Source organism: Rhincodon typus, chromosome 31 (genome assembly GCF_021869965.1).
Source record: "Rhincodon typus isolate 14 chromosome 31, sRhiTyp1.1, whole genome shotgun sequence".
NCBI classification, from domain to species: domain Eukaryota; kingdom Metazoa; phylum Chordata; class Chondrichthyes; order Orectolobiformes; family Rhincodontidae; genus Rhincodon; species Rhincodon typus.
Genome location: NC_063362.1, coordinates 6,302,376 through 6,326,126, shown reverse-complemented (window position 1 = coordinate 6,326,126; position 23,751 = coordinate 6,302,376). Strand labels below are relative to the sequence as shown.

The window sequence follows — 23,751 nt, the reverse complement described above, 5'->3', positions numbered from 1 at the left end:
GGCCTGCTGTGTTCATCCAGCTCTACACCTTGTTATGTCATTTAAAGTTATGGAGTATTGTTGTCAGGTGTAGCAAATGATTAAAAAAAAGCCATCTTTTTAATGTAAACTAGAACCATATGCCATTTACTTTTTGTTTCTATTTTCAAAGGTTCCTGGAGGATATTTAGCCTGTTATAACGATGATTTCTGCACAAGTTGTCTATGGCCTGCTTCTCTGTAGATTGCTGCATGTGCTCGGCACAGAATCCAAATCCCACATTTCTGTTGTCTTAGTCGGGGCCACGGGGGACTTGGCCAAAAAGTACCTGTGGCAAGGTTTATTTCAGTCGTATGCAGAGCAGCTTGGTGGTGCCCACAGCCTGAGCTTTTATGGGGGCACCCGCCTCAGCTCCTTGGAAGCCTCACCGGTAATGTACGAGATTCTGAAAGGCCTGTCCTGTTTGCCAAATGTGCCATCAGTGAAATGCGTGCTGCTCAAGGATCAGTTTCTGAAGTCAACCCAGTACCACCAACTGGACACTCACGAAGACTACTCCGCTTTGAACAAGAAGATTGAGGAGACGCTGGCCCAAGAGGGGCTTCGGGAGGAAGGCCGCCTCTTCTATCTTTCTATTCCCGCTTTTGCCTACGCCAACACCGCGACCAAGATTAATGCCACCTGTCGGCCGCGGGGAGGGTCCTGGTTGCGTGTTGTCCTGGAAAAGCCCTTTGGACATGACCTTCATTCTGCCCAGCGGTTAGCCGAAGAGCTGCAGAAGGTCCTCCGAGAGGAGGAGATGTACCGAATTGATCATTACCTCGGTAAACAGGTGAGTGCGGCTCCTACTATCAAACAAATCTCAGTCACCTGGTACAGCTGCTTGTGTTCTTCAAAGTTGTACGTGTTTCTTTTGAATGATTTAAGGAACACTACAGCACAGCAGCTGTGGTAGCACAGTGGTAATATGACTGGACTTGCAGACCAGAGACCTGGACAAATAATGCAGGGATGCAAGTTCAAATCCCATCACAGCAAAAAGCTAAATAAATCTTGAATAAAAGGTAATGGAGACCATGCAAATTATTGGGTCATTGTGAAAAGCAAATTAGTTCACTCATGTCCTTTAGGGAGGAAATTGACCGTCTGGCCCTATATGTGATCCCAAGTCCCAGAGTAATGTAACAGACTCTTAATGGCCCTCTGAAATGGCCTTACAAGCCATCCAAACTGCTGTCAAACTTAGACCCTTAACGTCAGCCTTCCTGCTCCTCTGATGCTGCTTGGCCTGCTGTGTTCATCCAGCTCTACACCTTGTTATCTCAGATTCTCCAGCATCTGCAGTTCCTACTATCTCTGCTGTCAAACTTGTAAGTTGCACGGACTGCAATGGTTCAAGAAAATAACTCTTCATCATTTTCTCACGGTCGATAAATTCAGGCCTTGCCAGCAGCATCGACAGTTCTTCAAACTTTCCTAATTGTGTGAAGTGGCATAATGAAGTGACATTATCATTTATTATTGTCATTCACTCTTTGTAGGTGGGGGGTGCTGCTGAGACAGACATTTGTTACCCATTCCAGATTAGTTTCCAATGACTTCAGAAGGCACTCATGAGTCAACTACATGGGAGCCATGTATGAACCAGACTGGTTAAATATAACCTACTCTGAAAAGCTTTAGTCTTTTTAATTACAATCGAACAACTTCACAGCCACTCTTATGAATATCACATTTTTATTTCTAGATGTTTAAACTGAGTTCAAATTCTCAGCCTGGCATTGATCTTGGTTGCAATGCCAGCGTAGACAAAAGCGGGAATAGAAAGATAGAAAACTCATGTTTTCTGGATTGTTGTTATGTAACCACTATGCCTACAGTAACTGTTCCTTAATTATTATCAAAATAAGGAGAGAAATTTAATTCCCCAGAAGCTTCTCACTATTATATGGTGCGGAACTCCACACATAGGAGGATCCCTGTTCTTTAATGAGAAAGTCGCTCACAGCTCGGACTGTGATGGCGATGCCATTATTGACATCCTTGGGGTTGAGTGACAGAACAAAATGAGCCAAGGTTCCTGCTGCTAACAATAGCTTAGTGTACTTTATTGAGAAGATGCAGACGCACTGCAACGGGACATCGCTATACTTATCAGGTTTGGAAATGATGGACCTTGTAGAGAGTAGTTTGTCATTTCTTGCATTAACCACATAATTGTTGGTAGTCTCATTGTATCTGGCCTATCAAACTGTACTCAGGATACAGTAAAAGAGCTGAGAATTCTTTTAATCTTCAGTACAAGTGATGTGTCTAGTTGTCCATCCAGTTTTCTTGTAGCATGCAGGCACAGCATTTCTGTTTTATTCACTTGTGGGGCATGGACATCTGGGCCAGCATTTATTGCCCGTCCCTAGTAGCCCGTGAGAAGGTGGTGGTGAGCTGCCTTTTTTAACCGCTGCAGGCCACATGTTGTAGATAGACCCAGAATGCCTTAAAAGGAGAGAATTCCAGGATTTTGACACGGCAACAATGAAGGAACGGCGATATATTTCCAAGTCAGGATGGTGAGTGGCTTGGAGGGGAACTTGGAGGAGGTGGTTTCCCATGTATCTGCTGCCCTTGCCCTTCTAGATGGAAGTGGTCATGAGTTTGGAAAGTGCTGTCTAAGAATTTTACGTGAATTTCTGCATTGCTTCCGCAGATAGTACACACTGCTGCTACTGAGCGTTGGTGGTGGAGGGAGTGGATGCTTGTGGATGCAGTGCCAATCCAGTGGGTTGCTTTTGTCCTGGATGGTGTCAAGCTTCTTGAGTGTTATTGTGGCTGCACTCATCCAGGCAAGCGGGGAGTATTCCATCACACTCCTGACTTGTGCCTTGTAGATGGTGGACAGGCTTTGCGGGGTCAGGAGGTGAGCTACTCGCTGCAGCATTCTTAGCTTCGGATCTGCTGCTGTAGCCACTGTGTTTATGTGGTGAGTCCGGTTGTGTTTCAGGTCAACGGTAAGCCCAGGATGTTGATAGTGGGGGATTCAGTGATAGCAACACCATTGAATGTCAAGGGGTGGTGGTTAGATTGGCTGTTATTGAAGATCTTCATTAGCTGGCATTTGTGTGGCATAAATGTTATTTGCCAATTGTCAGCCTAAGCCTGGATATTGTCCAGGTCTTGTTGCATTTGAATATGGACTGCATCAATATCTGAAGAGTCGCGCATGGTGCTGAACATTGTGCAATCATCAGTGAACATCCCCAACTTCTGACCTTGTGATGGAGGGAAGGTCATTGACAAAGCAGCTGAAGATGGTTGGACCTAGGACACTACCCTGAGGAACTCCTGCAGAGATGTCCTGGAGCTGAGATGGCTGACCCTTTACAACCACAACCATCTTCCTATGTGTCGGGTGTGACTCTAACCACCAGAGAGTTTGTCCCCTGACACCCATTGATTCCAGTTTTGCTTGGGCTCCTTGATGCCACACTCAGTCGAATGCAGCCTTGATGTCAAGGGCTGTCACTCTCACCTCATCTCTGGAATTCAGCTCTTTTGTCCATGTTTGAACCAAGGCTGTAATGAGGTCAGGAGCTGAGTGGCCCTGGTGGACCCCAAGCTTGGCGTCACTGAGCAGGTTATTGCTGAGCACGTGCTGCTTGATAGCACTGCTAGTGACACCTTCCATCACTTTACTGATGATCGAGAGTAGACCGATGGGGTGGGAATTGGCCGGGTTGGATTTGTCCTGCTTTTTGTGTACAGGACATATTTTGACAATTTTCCACGATGTAGGGTAGCTGCCAGTATTGTACCTGCACCAGAATAGTTTGGCTAGGGGTGCAGAAAATTCTGGAGCACAAGTCTTCAGTATTCTTGCTGGAATGTTGTCAGGGCCCATAGTATGGTGGCTCAGTGGTTAGCGCTGCTACCTCACAGAGCCAGGGATTCAGGTTCAACTCCAGCCTTGGGTGACTGTCTGTGTGGAATTTGCACATTCTCTCCGTGTCTGTGTGGGTTTCCTCAGGGTGCTCTGGTTTCCTCCCACAGTCCAAAGATGTGCAGGTTAGGTGGATTGGCCATGCAAAATTACTCATAGTGTCCAGACATTTATAAGTTAGGTGGATTAGCCATGGGAAATGCAGGGTACAGTGTTAGAGTGTGGGGTGTTAGTCTGGGCGGAATGATCTTCAGGGAGATGATGTGAACTTGTTTGGCTAAGTGGCCTGTTTCCACAGTATAGGGATTCTAATGTAGTGTATCCAACCATTTCTTAAATCACATGGAGTGAATCAAATTGGCTGAAGACTGATATCTGTGATGTTGGGAACCACTGGAGGAAGCCGAGATGGATCATCCATTTGGCACTTTTGGCTGAAGATTGCTGCAAATGCTTCAACCTTATCTTTTGCACTGATGTGCTGGGCTCTTCCATCGTAGAGGTTGGGGATATTTGTGGAGCCTCCTTCTCCAGTGAGTTGTTTAATTGTCCACCACCATTCATGACTGGATGTGGCAGGTTTGCAGAGCTTAGATCTGATCCATTGATTGTGGGATCACTTAGCTCTGTCTATCACTTGCTGCTTATGTTGTTTGGCATGCAAGTAGTCCTGTTTGGTGGCTTCACCAGGTTGGTACCTTATCTTCAGTTATGCCTGGTGCTGCTCCTGGCATGTCCTCCTGCGCTCTTCATTGAACCAGGGTTGATCCCCTAGCTTGATGGTAATGGTTGAGTGGGGGATATGCTGGGCCATGAGGTTACAGACTGTGCTGGAGTACAATTCTGCTGCTGTTGATGGCCCACAGCACCTTATGGATGCCCAGCTCGATCAGTTGTATTGCTGCTGAGCCACTCTTGCTGGTGGACATTGAAATCCCCCACCCAGAGTACATTTTGTGCCCTTGCCATCCTCAGTGCTTCCTCTAAGTGTTGCTTAACATTGAGGAGAACTGATTCATCAGGCTGAGGGAGGACGGTATGTGGTAATCAGCAGGAAGTTTCCTTGCCCACGTTTAACCTGAAGCCATGAGACTTCATGGGGTCCTGAGTCAATCTTGAAGACTCCCAGAGCAACTCCCTCCCAACTGTATCCCACTGTTCCACCGCCTTTGCTGGGTCTGTCCTGCCGGTGAGACAGGACATATCCAGGGATGGTGATGGTGGTGTCTGCGACATTGTTTGTAAGGTATAATTCTGTGAGTATGACTATGTCAGGCTGTTGCTTGATTAGTCTGTGAGACAGCTCTCCCAATTTTGGCACTAACCCCCAGATGTTAGTGAGGAGGACTTTGCACAGTCGACAGTCTTGGTTGATGTCAGGTAATCCATCCGGTTTCATTTCTTTGTTGAGATTTTGTAGTGACTGATACAACTGAGTGGTTTGCTAAGTTAGATCAGAGGGCAATTGAGAGTCAATCACATTGCTGTGGGTCTGGAGTCACATGTCGGCCAGACCAGGTGAGGATAACAGATTTCCTTCCCTGAAGGACTTGAGTGAGCCGCGTGGTTTTTCCCGACAATCAACAATGGTGCAAGGTCATCTGATGATTCTTAATTCCAAATATTTTTTACTGAATTCAAATTCCACCATCTGCTGTGGCAGGATTCGAACCTGGATCCCCAGAAGATTTCAGTTGAGTTTCTGGATCAATAGTCTATCTATTGGATGAGATGATCATTCGTTAGGACTGAATGATTCATTGGCTAATATGATATTCCTCGGTATAAAGTGTCCATCCCAGCTTCTCTGGTAGAAATGAAAAAACCCTTCATTAATTCACAGAATTCTTATGGTACAGAAGAGGCCATTCAGCCCATCGTGCCCACACCAGCCTTTCAAATGAGTGTCATTACTTGGTGCCAATCTCCTGTTTGTCCCCCATACCTTTGCACACTATTCCTATCCAAATAATCATCCAATGTCCTTTTGGACGCCTCAATTGAACCTACTTCCACCACATTTCCAGGCAGTGCATTCCAGACCCTAACTACTTGCTGTGTGAAAATGTTTGTTTCTCACATCACTCTTGATTTGATCGTACATCACTTTAAATCTAAGCCATCTCATTCTTGTCCCTTTTATGAGCAGGAACAGTCTTCTCCCTGTCTACTCTATCCAGTCTGCTTAGGATTTTGAAAACCTCGATCAAATCCCCTTTTAACCTTATCTCCAAGGAGAACAGTCCCAACTTCTTCAATCTATCCTCATCACTGAAGTTTCTCATTCTTGGAACCATTCTTATAAGGCGCTTCCGCCCTCTCTCCAACGCATTCACATCCTTCCTATAATGTGCCCACAACAGTACACGGCCCTCCAGGTGAGGTCTAACAAGTGTCTTATGCAAAGCTCAATATCACCTCCCTGATCTTGTACTCTGTGCCCCTATTAATAAACCCAAGAGCACTATATGCTTTATTAACTTTACATGGAAAGGTGATGGCCTTGTGGTATAATCACTAGACTATTAATCCAGAGACCCAGGTAATGTTCTGAGATCCTGGGTTCAAATCTTGCCATGGCAGGTGGTGGGGTTTGAATTCAATAAAACAAAAGCTAAATTTTAAAATAACAGTCTAATCTTAAACACGAAACCACTATCGATTGTTGGAAAATCCCATCTGGTTCATTGATGTCCTTTAGTGATGGAAACTGCTGAGCTTACCTGGTCTAGCCTACATGTGACTCCTGACCCACGGCGATGTGGTTGACTCTTAACTGCCCTCTGAGCTGTTAGGAATGGGCAATAAATACTGGGCTAGCCATCAATGCCCACATCCCATGAGTGAATTAAAGTAAAAACTGCCACCCCCCCCCGTCCTGTTACCTTCATTGATCTGTGCATATTTACACCCAGTGCTCCTGCAACCCATTCAAAACTGTGCCCTCCCTTTTATGCTATTTTTCAGTGTTCTTCAGACCAAAGTCTATTAGTTCACATTTTTCTGTCCTGAATTTCATCTGCCACTTATCCTCCCAGTCAACCAACATGTCACACTGTCCTCCTCATAGTTTACAATCCTTCCAAGATTCTTTTTCTGCTGTTGGATCTGACAATGGGTGACAGGCTTCCAATGAGGAAATGAGACTGTAACGTTGGCATTGTCATTTGCCTTTGGGTGCCAGGGCCATTCTGCCTGAGCTATGATAAACAAGTACTTAATTCCAATTTAGGTTCAGAGACACAAGATGCAAATAACAACATTTGACACATAATTCCTCCCCTTGTTCTGTTTTGTAAATGTGTATAAGTATATGGAATAGGAACAGGAATAGGCCATTCAGCCCCTTGAGTCTGTGTTGCTATTCAATATCATCATGGCTGATCTGATTGTGGCCTCAACTCCACATTGTGCTTCCACTACCTTCTGAGGGAGACAGTTCCAAACTGAAATGTCATAACATTCAAGGCTTTGGGCCTTGTGCTGGAAAGTGGGACTAGTTTAGATTTCATGTAGCTTTGGCAGTAAAAACTTGATGGGTCAGGAGGCCCCTTTTGTACCATATAATTTTATGACTCCCCACCTTCTGTGAGAAAGAAATTCTCCTCATCTCTGTCTGAAACTGGTGACCTCTTATTTTTAAACGGTGACCTTTAGTTCTGGATTCTCCCACAAGAGGAAACATTACTTCCACATACACGCTGTTAAGCCTAGTCAGGCTTGTATGTGTTTCAAGTCCTTTAATTGGGTTTTGGTCCAGTGGAGTACAGTTGTTTCAGTGGATAGAGAGTCACCAACCATCTGCAGTAGACATACCCTTTGACATTGGGCAGTATCAGTTTCCATCTGTCCATAGGTTCAGTTCCACTGCTGTTGTTTTTAATGGATTAGATGTTCAGCTGAAGTTTGTGCTGCTTTTCAAGAACTTTTCCTTCTGTAAATACAGAATCCCCTTTCTAAGTAGGAGAATAAACTGGATCTTGATAATTATGGGTCTGTAAGTTTGCTATCGGATACAGAGAAACTGTTAGATGGCATTGTTTAGCACATGATGGGACTCCCAGCTTAGTTTCAGAAATCCAGCTTTCTAACCCAACTGAATTCACTGAATCGTAGAAATTGTACAGCACAGGAGGAGGCCATTTGGCTCGTTGTCTGTACTAGCATGGAAAGAGCTATCCAGCCTCTCCTACCTTCCAGCGCTTGCTCTGTAGCCTCATAAGTTACAGCGTCTCCAATGCTTGTCCAAGCTTTATTGAAATAGGATGAGGGTTTCTGCCTCCACATCCTTGCAGCAGCCAGAGCCAGTCACACTGTTGAATGTAAAAAAACTTCTTCAGTCCCTCTAATCCTTTTACCAATTAATTTCAATCTATGTCCCTTAGTTATTGATCTCCCTGCTAAAGGAAATTGCTCCTTCTTAAGCTCTCTTTTTTTAGTTTCTCTTTCCTTCATATCTAAAAGTGCTCTTACACACAATTGAAAGTCTTCTTTCCATCACCACATCGCTCATAGTATCTAAACGTCCCTCATAATTCCATGCGCCTTGATTTCAAGAAGTTAAATTCTTTTCAGAAATAGAAACTAGAACTAAAAGTTAGCCATTTGGCCCTTTGAGGCCATGCCTCCATTCAATTCTATACCAATGCTGTATTTCTGCTTTGATCCCACACCCCTTGATGCCTTGATACAATGGGTAAAGGGATGGATGACTGTTGTCCTACTCATGGCCGTACCCACATTCCCAAAAGGGACTCGATAAGGAACAGATTTGGATTCCTGTTAGATCCAGTCTTCTAGGAGGCATGGGTTCGTATCCCACTGCTGCCACTTGTGCTAAGGGGTGGTACGGTGGCTCAGCGGTTAGCACTGCTGCCTCACAGTGCCAGGGACCTGGGTTCAATTCCACCCTCGGGCGACTGTCTATGTGGAGTTTGCGTGTACTCCCCGTGTCTGCGTGGGTTTCCTTCGGGTGCTCCGGTTTCGTCCCACAGTCCAAAGGTGCACAGGTTAGGTAAATTGTCCTTGCTAAATTTCCTGTAATGTTCAGGGATGTATAGATTAGGTGGGTTATAGGGGAGTGGTTGTGGGTGGGATGCTTTGTGGATCAATGTGGACTTGTTGGGCTCAAGGGCCTATTTCCACACTGTAGGGATTCTAAATGCGTGTATATAATGAATTAGAAGGACGGATATTTTGTTGAATGGGTAGTCAATTCAAATGTCTGAACAGATAGTTAATTCGTTTTTGTTAAGCAAAGATATTAAGGAATATAGGCCAAAGGCTGGTACATGGAGATAGGCCACAGATCAGCCATGATCCCATTGAACGGTGGAACAGGCTCAAGGAGCTGAATGGCCTACTCCTGTTTCTATGTCCTTAGAGGATTGTTGTTCTTAAGAATGGCCTCCGTATTGATGCTGTTGCAGTTCATTGTGTTTGTTAACAATTTAAATGGGACATTGATAGAAACATTTTAACATGGTTGAATGCAGGAAAATAATGCATAGGAGTTATTGATTTAAAAATCAAATGAGTTACTGCCAATTTTAGACAACTTGGGGGAAATAAGCCTGTGTCTGGGCGATGTCCTTTAATGTGGACAAATACATCATTAGAGATTAGTGAATCCTAGACACATTTATATTTTGGGAAGACATGGACTTTAAAGATAAGATGTCAAGAGATAGAGCTGGAAGTAATTATTGATCTGTTATTGCACTCAAGCAATGTACGATGCCCATAGATAGGACAAATATTTGGTTTTAGGAGGCACTGAGAGGACTACGATACAGTACTCTTAGAATGTTCTGGTATATCTGCACAGTGAAGATTATCTTTAACTTTGGCCTTTGTGCGTGGTGAAGGATATTGAAGCTCTGAAGATGGTGGTTAGGAAGGCAACCGGAATAACACATGAATCTTGGACCTGTGATTTATAAGGATAAGATACTAGAATTATTTCCAAACAAGAGCTTCTGATGACAGGAAGTTCTAATAGAGAGAGGGAACGGACTCTGCTCGGTTCTTGGAAGTGTGTAGGATTGAAGATGGTGGGATTCGAAAGACACCATCTCCATTAAAGGTAAAATCACCATAGTTGAAGGCTGCTCTCTCATTAGAGAGAGAGAGAGAGAGAGGGAGAGATGACTGGTGGTGATTTAATCTGAGGCTTACCACCCTCAGGTGAGGGGAGAGGCTGAGAAGGAGAATAATTCATGGCAACCTCAGCTAATGCAGGAATTGAACCCATGCTGTTGGTGGTACTCTGCATTGTAAACCAGCCATCCAGCCAACTGAACTAAGCAATGCCCACAATCTGAATCACTCACCGTAGAGGAGCACATTTTCAGAGTCACTGATCTTGAGGTTAGACTTTCTCAACATGTGGTCAGTGTAGCATACCTGCTATCCCTCAGGTGTGGAGCGATGGGTATGAGTGATGGGCACATTTACAGTTGGGCAGGATCAGTTGCTAGTCCCTGTGCCGAAGTCTGAATGGATAACCTTTCGGGGGGCAGTGAGGAGTTTCCTTGATTGGGGGCAGGCCTGGGTTAAAGGGATGAGTCTCTTCTCCTTCTCTTTGTTGCTCATATGTTTCACAAATTGGCTTAATTGTGGTGGGGGTTAAACATGATCGTGGTGAATTCTCCATTCCTTTCGAGTCATAGCGTTATACAGCACAGAGACAGACCCTTTGGTCCAACTCATCCGCACTAACCAGACATCCCAATCTGACCCAGCCCCATTTGCCAGCATTTGGCCCATATCCCTCTAAACTCTTCCTATTGATGTATCCATCCGCATGACTTTTACATGTTGTAATTGTACCAGCCTACAACACTTCCTCTGGCAGCTCATTCCATACACACACCACTGTCTGCATGAAAAAGTTACCCCTCAACTCCTTTTTAAATCTTTCCCCTCTCATCTTAAACTTATGCCCTCTAGTTTTGAAATCCCCCACCCTGGGAAAAAATGACCTTGGCTGTTAGAGTTGTAGAGATGTACAGCATGGAAACAGACCCTTCGGTCCAACTCGTCCATGCCAACCAGATATCCTAAATTAATCTCGTCCCACTTGCCAGCATTTGGCCCATATCCCTGTAAATCCTTCCCATCCAGATGCCTTTTAAATGTTGTAATTGTACCGGCCTCCATTGCTTCCTTTGGCAATTCATTCCATGCCCACACCACTTTCTGTGTGAAAATGTTGTCCCTTAGGTCCCTTTAAATCTTTCCCCTCTCACCTTAAACCTATGCCCCTCTAGTTTTGAACTCCCCCACCCTGTGGTAAAGACCTTGTCTGTTCACCCTATTCATGCCCCTCATGATTTTATAAACCTCTATAAGGTCACCCCTCAGCCTCCAATGCTCCAGGGAAAATAGCCCCAGCCTATTCAGCCTCTCCCTGTAGCTCACACCCGCCAAACCTGTAAATCTTTTCTCCACCCTTTCAAGTTTCACAACATGCTTCCTGTTGGCAGGGAGACTAGAATTGCATACAGTATTCCAAAAGTGGCCTAACCAATGTCCTTTACAGCCACAACATGACCTCCCAACTCACGAACTCAATGCACTGACCAATAAAGGAAATACCAAATGCCTTCTTCACTATCCTATCTACCTGCGACTCCATTTTCAAAGAACTATGAACATGCACTCCAAGATCACTTTGTTCGTCAACACTCCCCAGGACCTTACCATTAAGTGTATAAGCCCTGCCCTGATTTGCCTTTCCAAAATGCGGCACCTCACATTTATCTAAATTAAACTTCTTCTGCCTGTCCTCGGCCCATTGGCCCATCTGATCAAGATCCCGTTGTACTCTGAGGTAACTTTTTTTCGTTGTCCACTACACCTACAATTTTGGTGTCATCTGCAAACTTATTAACTATTCCTCCTACATATCCAAATCATTTATATAAAATGACAAACATCAGTGGACCCAGCACCAATCCTTGTGGCACACTGCTGGTCACAGGCCTCCAGTCTGAAAAACAATCCTCACCACCCTTTGTCTCCTACCTTCCAGCTAGTTCTGTATCCAAATGGGTGGTTCCCCCTGTAATCCATGTGATCTAACCTTGCTAATCAGTCTTCCATGAGGAACCTTGTCAAACAACTTACTGAAGTCCAAATAGATCACATACACTGCTCTGTCCTCATCAATTCTGTTCGTTACTTCTTCAAAAAATTCAAACAAGTTAGTGAGACATGATTCCCCATGCAAAAAGCCACGTTGACTATCCCTAATTAGTCCTTGCCTTTCCAAATACATGTAAATCCTGTCCCCCAAGATTCCCTCCAATAACTTGCCCACCATTGAGGTCAGGCTCAAATCCTCCAACCTTGGCTACATCCTTGTAAATCTTTTCTGAGCCCTTTCAAGTTTCATAACATCCTTCCTATAGCAAGGAGACCAGAATTGTACGCAGTATTCCAAAGTTTTGCATTTCTTTTAGCAGTGTGTAATGAGAGCTCTAATTGAGAAAACATTTGAGTAACCATTTCAAAATCTAGATGAAGATATGCTCAAGGTGTATCTGAACGGCTGGTAAACTGAAGTAAAACCAGACATTACAATTTACTACGCACACCTTGTAACCACAGTGGTTCAGAAGTCGTGTGCCGTGCCTTCCAAACCAGTGATCCTTAAGATTCAGGAAGATTCACAGTTCATTGATTTCAGACAGGACTTAGTTTACAGGCAAGAACATTGTACAGTACAGCACAGAACCTGGCCCTATTGGCCCACTACGCCTGCACCGACCATGATACCATTCTGAACTAATCTTGTCTACCTACACATGGCCTGATCCCTCTATTTCCTGCCAGTTCATGTGTCTGTCTAAATGCATTTTAAACATTGTTATTGTATCTGCTCCTACCACCTCCCCTGGCAGCAGGTTCCAGGCACCTACCACCCTCTGTGTAAAAAAACTTACCTCGGACATCTGCTGAAAACTTTTCCCCTCTCACCTTAAACCTAGTATTTAACTTTTTGTAATATTCAGTAATGGGATGACGGCGTCACTGACCAGGCAGCATTTATTGCCCATCCCTAATTGCCCAGAGGACAGTTCAGAGTCAATCACATTGCTGTGAGTCTGGAGTCACATGTAGGCCGGACCAGGTAAGGATGGCAGCTTCCTTCCCTAAAGGACATTGGTGAACCAGATAGGTTTTTCTGACAATCGATTCATGGTTACCTTTAGATCCTTAATTCCAGATATTTTTATTGAATTCAAATTGCACCATCTGGATGGAATTTGAACCCGGGTCCCCAGAATGTTATGTGGGTCTCTGGATTAACAGTCCAGCGATAATACCACCAGGCCCTCGCCTCCACCTGGCCACCTATCCTCCCTGTCCATGCCTCTCATAACTTCATATACTTCCATCAGGCCACCTGTCAGCCCCTGACGCTCTAGTGAAAACAATCCCAGTTTGTTCACCCTCTCCTAATAGCTAATACAGCCCAATCCAGGCAACACCCTGGTAAAGAGATAGTAGGAACTGCAGATGCTGGAGAATCTGAGATAACAAGGTGTAGAGCTGGATGAACACAGCAGGCCAAGCAGCATCAGAGGAGCATGAAGGCTGACGTTTCAGGCCTAGACCTTTCTTCAGAAAATAACACCCGGTAAACCTCATTTTCACCCTTTCCTAAGCTTCCACTTCCTTCCTATAGCGTGGGCACCAGAGCGGTACACAATACTCTAAATATGCCCTCAGTGAAGTTTTATACAACTGCAGCGTGACTTGCCAAGTTTTATACTCAATGCCCCAATCGATGAGGGCAAACATGCCGTATGCCTTCTGTAAGCTCGTGATCCCCTTGTGTTGCCACTTTCAGGGAGCTATGGACTTGCACCCCAAGATCCCTCTGTATACCAGTGCTCCTGAGGATCCTGCCAATTACAGCACACTTTGCTCTTGCATTTGGCCTCTCAAAATGTGTTACCTCACACTTGTCCAGATTAAACTCCATCTTGGTTCTTAACAATGATTCCACTGAGAACGCACGCTTGTGATGGCTTACCTGCAGTATTTTAAAGATTAATTCCTCCGCTGCGAACACTCAGTAGCGGCAGTGTGTACTATCTACAAGGTACACTGCGGAAATTCACCGAGGCTTCACCAAGCAGCTTCCAAAGCCCCAAACTCTACCACCTGGCACAAGAGCCAACACAACCTGCAATTTTCTGTTCTTGTCAAACAGCATCCTTAATGCAGCTATATCACCGTTCCTGCACTGCCACTGAATCAAAATCCTGGAGCTAAAAGCTAGTTTCCCCGTAGACCACATTGGGCAGAATGCCATGTATTGATTGAGTAACAGAAAGGTAGAATAGGAAGTGGGTGGAAGGTAGATGTCTCAATGTTTCTCTTCACGATCTTTTTCTCCAAATTATGGTTTCAGGCGATTGCCCATATTTTGCCATTCCGACATGACAATCAGCATTCCTTGGATCCCATTTGGAACCAGCATCACGTTGAAAGAGTGGAAATCGTCATGAAGGAGACTTTGGATTCTAAAGGTAAGGATAATCTCTGTGCAAGAAATTATACTGCCTCCAAAACATATAGACATAGTGCTTTGTTAAGTGGAATTTTCACTGTCACCCCAAACGTTTTTGGGACAGTTGTTTGAAAAATGAAGCTACTTAACCTGAATACTATAACAGCTCAATATATTTCCTGCTGAATGCAGATCGGCAACACAAAATTGACCATCAGTTACTGATCTCATTCAGAGGTACTGGGTATATTGTCGGGACAAAGCTGTATATTCTACATCTGACAGGGGATTTAACCAAGCTAATTGGGTAAAATTGTGGTTGACTCTTAATTGCCCTCTGCATAATTAGGGATGGGCAATAAATGCTGGCTTAGACAGCAATGCCCTCATCCTGTGAATGAATTAAGAAAAAGGCCAGTTCTTGTCAGTTCAGTGATTTCTAATTAATTCCAGAGTGGCAATGAGGTGGGGTTGGCGGGGGGTGGGGTGCTGGTATGGACAACAGCACACTGTGTAAGAAAACATAGAATTTAATAGAATTTAATTTAATAGCACAGCAGTGTCTGGATTTCCTATTTTAGCAGTGCATGTACAGAGAAGAGCAATAATAGTGAATGCTGAGTTTCACCAATCATGCTTACTACACACTATGAACCCCAAGTACGACTAAATGTTGTGATGAAAGTTGTGCAATACGTATTGTAATCATTTTGCAAATATGGATTCATTTAAAAAGAGAGGCAGATGGATGTGAAGGTTTTTGTTTAATGGTCAGCAAGTCAGTATGGAAACAGTGACCTAAATCCATCATTACTCAGAAGGCATGTGACTACAGATTTTTGCGGGTTTATTAGAAAGATATTTTGGAAAGGAAGGGTAAACAAGTTACAACTAATAATTTTTTTTCTGTTCAGTTCAGAAGAATCAGGATTGAGTTCAGAAGCAGGTTTTAGTTTCTCTTTGAGTAGGAGTTTGTTACTTCAGTTCAAGGGAAACCAGTCACTTCAGCAGAATTGACTAGTTTGTGAAGTTTCCAAGTCCAGAAAGTTTGGTTAGAAGTCTGAAAATTATTAGAGTTGAGAAAATTTAAGCATTCAGATTTATAAAGAAATCCATAACACAGTAAGAAATAGGAATTCAACCCCTTGATCCAACATTTCTCTCGTCCACCTTCCTGCCATTTTCCCCATAACCCTTGATTCCTTGAATGATCAAGAATCTATCTCAGCCTTAAATATACGCAAGGACCCACAGCTCTCTGTGGCAAGGAATTCCAAAGACTGAAACATGTCAACAGATTCTGAAAAGAATCATTGTCTCCACAGTCCAGGGGTTAAACACTGGAGTTAAGTAGAAACCTAAAGAGTTAAGGGAAAGGTGTAATTTGTCTGGACTTGAGTTTCAGAAATGGATGTTTTCAGGAAATGAGTTGAAACTTTGTGCTGAAGTTCATGTTAGGATCCTTCCGACTAAAACTTATTTACAGCTATAGCTTGGTTTCTTTTCTTTCTTTTGTGTAATTAACTTACATTTTGTTGTTGAAGACCACCCACAGCCTGTTGTGAAGATGTTTCAGTGACTCATCACCACATTAACTAAATAACTTTAAACAACTACATGATCTATCAAACCAGGTTTTGTTTTGGGATTTGACTTGTCCAATTGGACTATCAGCTTTTTCCTTATCCATGGGATATGGGTGTCACAGGCTGGGCCCAGCATTTATTGCCCCTTCAGAAGGTGATGGTGAGCTGCCTTCTTGAACTGCGGTAGTCCATGTGCTGTAGGATGACCCACAATGCCCACAGGGAGGGAATTCCAGGATTTTGATCCAGTAACAGTGAAGGAACAACGATATATTTCCAAATCATGATGGTGAGTGGCTTGGAGGGGAACTTGCAGGTGACAGTGTTCCCATGTATCTTCTACCCTTGTCCTTCTAGATGGAAGTGGGCAAGGGCTTGGAATGTGCTGTCAAAGGAGCCTTGGTGAGTTTCTGGGATCATATCAATATGGATTTCCTGGGGAGTTTCATGGGTAGAGAGGCCAGGGATTGTTCACAGTGCGTAACATGAGATGGTTTAGCTACATTTAAAATCCTGGAGAGAATAACTAAGGCTCTGTTTGGTGGAATAGAGAAAGGAAGGTGTCAGGTCTGGGGCCACAAGTAATACTGAAATTTGTGTGAAATAGTTTAAAATTATTTTCACTGATAATGGGACCTGAGTGTTGAGTGAATATGAGAGCAGTTAATGAGTTGGTTAGGAGAAAAGTTCACAGTTAAAGGGTTATGAGAATATAATGCGTATTGAAACCTAGTGAAGCACAATGTTTAACAGGGCATTAGAGAAATGTTTGAAGATGATTATTAAGTAGCATAAGGAGAGTAAGATGGTATCAGAATACATAGTGGAGCTAATTCAGTCACAATGGCCTCCTACTGTGTTGGAATTGCTGTGACAGTACCTAGGACATTCTCACTCCATAGCTGAAGGCAGAGTTATCTGACAGGCTTTAATTTCTTTATATTCAGTGAAAGAAGCGATCCCAGCCGTCACGGTGAACTGCTGAGAGGATGATTGGAAAATGTCCATGTCAGGTGCATGTTCAGATTCATTCTGTCTGCTGGCATAAAGAAATCAGAGAGCTTTCTGCCTTAATATTACAACTTTCTCCATCTTTTTGAAGCCTTCTGTCAACCCCTTTGAATGTTTCCATTTCAACTCCCCATCAAATTTCTCACCTCGTCCCTCAAATAGAGCAAGCAGCTTCATGGCAAATCTTGTATCCCTTGGGGTTTTCAAGGATACAACTGCCTCGAATTGTCAGCGTAGAAATAGGCCATTTAGCCCATCTGGTCTGTGCTCAACTCCAGCCCTGATTTCATCTATTCCCATCGGCAAAACAGGACCAGCCTTCTGCAGAGATAGTAGGAACTGTTCTGAGGAAGGGTCACCGGACCCGAAACGTTAACTCTGTTTTCTCCTCCACAAATGCTGTCAGACCTGCTGAGCTTTTCCAGCAACTTTGTTTTTGTTCCTGATTTACAGCATCCGCAGTTCTTTTGGTTTTTACTTAGTAGGAACTGCCGATGCTGGAGTCTGAGAAAACAAGGTGTAGAGCTGGATGAACGCAGCAGGCCAGGCCCGAAGGGTCCAGACCCGAAAGGTCAGCTTTCCAGCCTTCTGCATCTGTGTGACCCTCAGTTATAACTCACCACAACAACACCAGGAGGATCTGAATGTTGAAAGAGCCGAACAGGCTTGAGGGGTAGAATTGTTTGCCCTGTTCCTACCCTGTGCCCCTGTGTTTATCCAGAGAATGGTTAGAATGCAGAGCTTGCCATTACTTAGTGCATTTAGGGTGATCAGCAAAGATGTACTTAACAGGAAACTAGATAAGGACATGATGGGGAAAGAAGTAGACTGTTATTTTGATTAGAATGCACTTGTGAAAATGCAAATATCACCATTCAGCCTGTCGAGTCTACACGAATCCTTCAAAAGTGCATCCCACCCAGACCTACCACACCCCATCCCCGTAACCCTGCATTTCCCATGGCTAATACAACTAACCTGCACATCCCTAGACAGTATGGGGCGATTTAGCATGGCCAGTCCATCTAACCTGCACACCTCTGGACTGTGGAAGGAAACCCATGCAGACACGGGGAGAATGTACAAACTCCACACAGTCACCGAGGGTACAACTGAACCCAAGTCCCTGGCACTGTGTGGTAGCAGTGCCACCGTGCTACCCTTGGATTAGGTGAAGTTGGGTGAGGGAGAGCTTGTGACCAGTTTCTGTGCTGTGCATCCTGTGCAGCCCTATGTGATAAGCCAATATTTGATCGAAGGCAGTTCCTTTGAACTGTCTGGCAGCAGACTGACCCATTGTGGGGAAGAGTGGCATATCGGTAATGTCACGAGTGACCCAGAATCCCAGGCTAATGTTCTGCCAACTTGGGTTCAAATCCCACGGCAGGTGGTGAAACTGGAATTCAGAAACGTCTGGAATTACAAGTTACTCTGATGCTTCACAAATTTGTAAAAAAACTACCTGCTTCGTCGATGCCTTTCAGGGAAGGAGATCTGCCATCCTCTGGTGTACATGTAGCTCCTCACCCACAGCAATGTGGCAAACGATGGAAGGAAACTGGATGGACCACTGGCATTGACTATGGAACCAGCGAACATGAAACCCAGCCCTGCCATCCCTACAAACTCCTTCTTGCCAACATCATGCCAAAATGAGAAGAAGGAGTTATCAATGACCCAGACACCACCATCACTAAGGGAGGCAATGGCCTAGTGGTATTATTGCTGGACTGTTAATCCATAAACCCAGATAATGCTCTGGGGACCCTGGTTCAAATCCCAATGCAGCAGATGGTGGAATTTGAATTCAATAAAAATATCTGGAATTAAGAATCTAATGATGACCATGAATCCATCTGGTTCACTAATGTCCTTTAGGGAAGGAAACTGCCATCCTTACCTGGTCTGGCCTACATGTGACTCCAGACCAACAGCAATGTGGTTGACTCTTAACTGCCCTCTGGGCAATTAGGGATGGGCAATAAATGCTGCCTAGCCAGCGATACCCTTATCCCGTGAATGAATGAATAAAGAAAAGGAAAAAAAAAACCATCCCTGGGTATGTCCTGCCCCACGAAAAGCTGGAATCCAAGTTGAGCAGGTAATATGGCAGGCTATTGGAATATTGGCCTTTATTTGCAAGGGAATAGAGTATAAAAACTGCAAAGTCATGCTAAGGCATTAGTTAGACTACGCATGGAATACTGCAGAAAATTTTGCTCCCCTTATCTGAGGAAAGATGTAATAACATTGGAGGCGGCATGGAGAAGGACAATAGGCTGATACCAGGTAGGGAGGGCCTGACTTACTGGGAGAGGTTGAGTAGGTTGGGCCTGTACTCTTTTTGGAGTTTGGAAGAATGACAGGAGACCTTATTGAAAAATTCTTAGGGGGCTTGACAGGGTAGAGGGAGAGAGGATGTTCTCCTTTGTGGGACAGTCTAAGATGAGAGGCCATTAAGTCATAGTAAGGGGTCGCCCATTTAAGAGAGAGATGAGGAGGAATTTTTTTCTCTGAGATATCTCAGAGGGTTGGCGAGGCTGTGCTGTTAAATATATTCAAGGCTGAGATAGATTCCTCATCAGCAAGGGAACTGGGGGGTACAATGTTCGATGAGGAAAGTGGAGTTGAGGATTATCAGATGAGCCATGATCTCATTGAATGGTGGAGCACTCTCAATGGGCTGAATTGCCTCTTTCTGCTCCTGTGTCTTCTGGCATTGGTAAGAGCCAGAAAGCTGGGTTTTCTGTAAGACGGAGGGCACCACTAGAGTCTCAGTTATTAGTGCGGAGAGTCCAGGCAGGGGTCCTCTGATGGAGAAGTCACCTCCAAAAGGCAGATGCAGCCAACCCTGATGAACTGCAGTGGTCCCATCCAGTCCCTGTCTGTACTGTACTGCTGTAGTGGTGAAAAGGTCAGTGAACTACGCAGCCAGTGGTTGCAGGGGATACTGGAGACTGCAATTTCTTTCCCACCCATCAACCTGTTCAGAGGGGTTATTACTCACTCCTGGAGCAGATGGGACTTGAACCAAGGCCTCCTGGTCCAGGAGTAAGGACACTACCACTGTGCCACAAGATGGCTGCAATAACCCAGCACACAAAACTGCTTTCCAACTCTGATCCAAACCCGTAGCAATGTGAAGGTCTTGGTACCAGTAGCCTGACATTATCTCCACGGCAGCTTTGAAATATGAAAATAAAAATATCAGCTCCTTTTATTCCACTATGTATAATCTATGACCCGTAATGAGTAGGTATTGTTTCAAAACCTGGGTCCCTGGAGTTTCAAACCGTACTGAAAAATATTCCTAGTTCTGCCCTTGAAATTTAATGCAGGATAATCATGCTTCCCATTAAAACAGCTATTCAGGGATCAGGCTGTGTTCTGTTGTCTTATTTAAGGGGACACTTTGAATGCTCATAGTTTAGCCTTGCTGGCTCTGTCAGTGCTGAGTCAGTCTCTCTGCATCTAATCACCAGGCACTGGTGAATCTGCAGTATTGATTAATTCAATTAGTCTTTCATGCATTGACTGAGGTACACGGAAGGAACACAGGCTGCTGATGTGAATTGGCACAAATGCAGAGGCACAACATCAGCAGACCCCTTGCAGAGATGGTGCTGTTTCATTCACCTATCCTGTACAGCTTCCTGTCATTGAGTGTGATGTATAGACACCTCTGTTAATGCACGCTTCCCAGACTGCCACTTAATCCTGCAATTGACCATGCTTTAGAAAATGATTCTTTTCTCGAGAAATCACCTGTTCTGAATCAGGGTGACCTCTATTTTTCTTTCCCAGAACACATTAGTAAATGAACGGGTGATACATCAGTGCTGCTCCAAAGTCACAACTTTGTGAAACTGGGGCAGTAGATTCATTATTGGTGTGTGTCTGTGTGTCTGTGTGTCTGTGTATGCGTGCACAGAATATTCAATTTCTCTTTCTCAGTGCTGTGTTAACTGTGTTTATTTTTATCCAGTTTTTCTCCTCTCTTGGCTGCTAACCTAGTGTGACTCAGAGAGTGAGCAGTTGGCCAGATAGCTTCCAGGGCTTGGTCAGACAGCAGGAAGCCCAGTTCATTACAGGCTCATAGTCAACAAGGTGCTCAATGTCTCTAAACCATTCACACATGGGGAGGCAATGGCCTGGTGGTGTTATTGCTGGATTATTAATCCAGAGACCCAGGGAATGTTGGGGAACCTGGGTTTGAATCTCCGCCATGGCAGATGATGGAATTTGAATTTAGTAAAAAAAATCTGGAATCAACAGTGTAATGATGACCATGAATCCAGTGTCGATTGTCAGGAAAAACCCATCTGGTTCACTGATGTCTTTTAGGGAAGGAGACTGCCATCCTTACCTGGTCTGGCCTACATGTGACTCCAGACTCACAGCAATGTGGTTGACTCTAAACTGCCCTCTGGGCAATTAGGGATCGGCAATAAATGCTGGTCCATCCAGAGACGCTCTCATCCAGTGAATGAATATTTAAAAAAAACACTGACACCTCCACGGATCTTGCTTCCTTTGAGACAGTGCACACTAGTTCAGCAGCTCCCTGCAGTGTCACCCCTTGAGTCCAGGTTTTATCTCCTGCCACTTACAGAATTAAACCCGACTGAAGCTTGATTTGAAAGTGGCCACTTCATCGAGTGTATCAGTTCCATGGGGCAGGTGACCCACATTGCCAAGACATTCTGCCCTATTGGGTAGAAGGGTGAAATCAGAACTATGAAATCTGTTTGGGCATTTGAGACTAAGATTGTTTTAATTTGAAATTGAAAGACATTTCAAGGTCTATAGCAGTATGGTTGAATATAATTTGGGTAGTGCCAGAATCTCGCACTGTTTAAACTGGATCATTTTTATTTTGGCAGAACACAGTTGGGGACCTATTTCCTGCTTGTCACTTTGGCAATGATTTCTAATTATTGCTGTTTGGAGATGATTGATGCAAATGAAAAATTTCAATTGGTGTGGCACTTCATTCATGGAGGAGGCGATTAGTGTTGTATGTCTTATCCTTCTAAATGTTTTTAATCAACCTGCTGTTATATACCTCCGCAGCATGTGGGACTTAAACCTGGGCCTCTTAGTCTGCAGTATTGATTAATTTAATTAGTCTTTCATGCATTGACTGAGGTACAAGGAAGGAACACAGGCTGCTGATGTGAATTGGCACAAATGCAGAGGCACAACATCAGCAGACCCCTTGCAGAGATGGTGCTGTTTCATTCACCTATCCTGTACCACATGTCATCTGTTTCTATTCTGAGTTTGCGATTCAGTCAAGCGGACCATAACAATTTGTCCAGGGTGACCTCAACAAAGTACCTGCGACATACATTGAAGAAAACCACCTTTACCTTTGACTTCTCTGGGTTGTGTCATTAATAGCATTTGCTGAAAGTTGAAAGGGAGCTAGATTTGTGTGGGCTCCTGGCACAGGTCACAGCGGTGGCGTGTACCACTGAGTGTGCTGTTTCTCTCAGAACACATTGTTAAGTGATGCATAAACAGATTTCCAATCCTCCTGGAATGCCTGTGAGTCTGGTCAGGCCAACATTTATTGCCCATCTCTAGTTGAGTAGTCAATCACGTTGGCATAGGTACTGAAGCCACATGTATGCCAGAGGCAGGTAAGTAAGCAGCTTTCTTTCCCTTAAGGACTTCCTTAGTCAACTAAATGCATTTTTACAACAATCATCAATGGTTTAGTGGTCGCCATTAAGCCTGTTCCCTATTCCAGATATTATTGGATTTGAATCTCATTATCTGTCACGGTGGGATTTGACCCAATGGGACTCTGGGTTGCTATTCCAGTGACATGGCCACTACTCCACTGCTTTCCCTCCGCACTTCACTAGGGAACATTACTTGTTTTCTCTTTGACACCAGACCTCGAGTGGGTGAGATGGAGTGAATGGTGGCTGATTAATACCAGGAGCAGAAGGGCAACCCTGGGCGAGACTGTTACTGTGCACGAGGTGAACTGATGGGCCGATCAGTCATGTTGTCAATTGTTTTGGCAGGTGGTTGGGAAATTTTTGGGGCGTAGCATCAATCACCATTGGCAATCCTGTTTACAGGCAGAGGGCGATTACACTTTTCATACCATTTCCTAATACAGGGTTCATACATTTTGCTGCCATTTCATGTGTCCAATTACCTGGATATGCTAAGATGCAGCAGGTTCCAATTAGGAAGTTTCTGTGGACATAGAAGTCTTATGCAGAAGTGTCCAATCTTTGAGCTTATCAGTACAATTTGAGCAAGCCAGAAGGATTCTGCTCCCCTTCTGTCTTCTCCAGTTTCCTGTCTACACTCAGGCTGTCTGATTCACTCTGACTCCAGCATCTGCAGTTCTTGTTATCACCTTTAAAAAGCTGCTGACTTGCTGGATGGCCTGTCCTAGGAGAGCAGCGCACTTCCTCTACGTTAACCAGCCTGCAAAGACAACGGTATAGGAATGGTTTAAACAATTGTGGTTATTTGTACTCAGCACTTACTGTCGTGTCCTCCATCACCTCAGGCACAGGACCCCATCAACCAGCCCCTAGATGTCTGGGTTACCATCACACATTAGGGAGGCGATGGCCTAGTGGTATTATCACTGGACTCTTAATCTAGAGACCCCCATAATAATGTGCAGGGCTGGATGAACACAGCAGGTCAAGCAGCATCATAGGAGCAGAGAGGCTGACGTTTC

At 44.4% G+C, this 23,751-nt stretch overlaps 1 protein-coding gene across 1 annotated transcript in view; it reads left to right on the top strand.

Annotated features, from left to right (window-relative positions):
- The window catches only part of h6pd (hexose-6-phosphate dehydrogenase (glucose 1-dehydrogenase)), a 68,016-nt gene that overhangs the window by 20,806 nt on the left and 23,459 nt on the right, over positions 1 to 23,751 (top strand). The window contains exons 2-3 of the mRNA XM_048615062.1: positions 152 to 812; positions 14,341 to 14,458. Coding sequence (XP_048471019.1) covers positions 183 to 812; positions 14,341 to 14,458 — 748 coding nt within the window. The 5' untranslated portion in view covers positions 152 to 182. The remainder of the gene's footprint in view (positions 1 to 151; positions 813 to 14,340; positions 14,459 to 23,751) is intronic.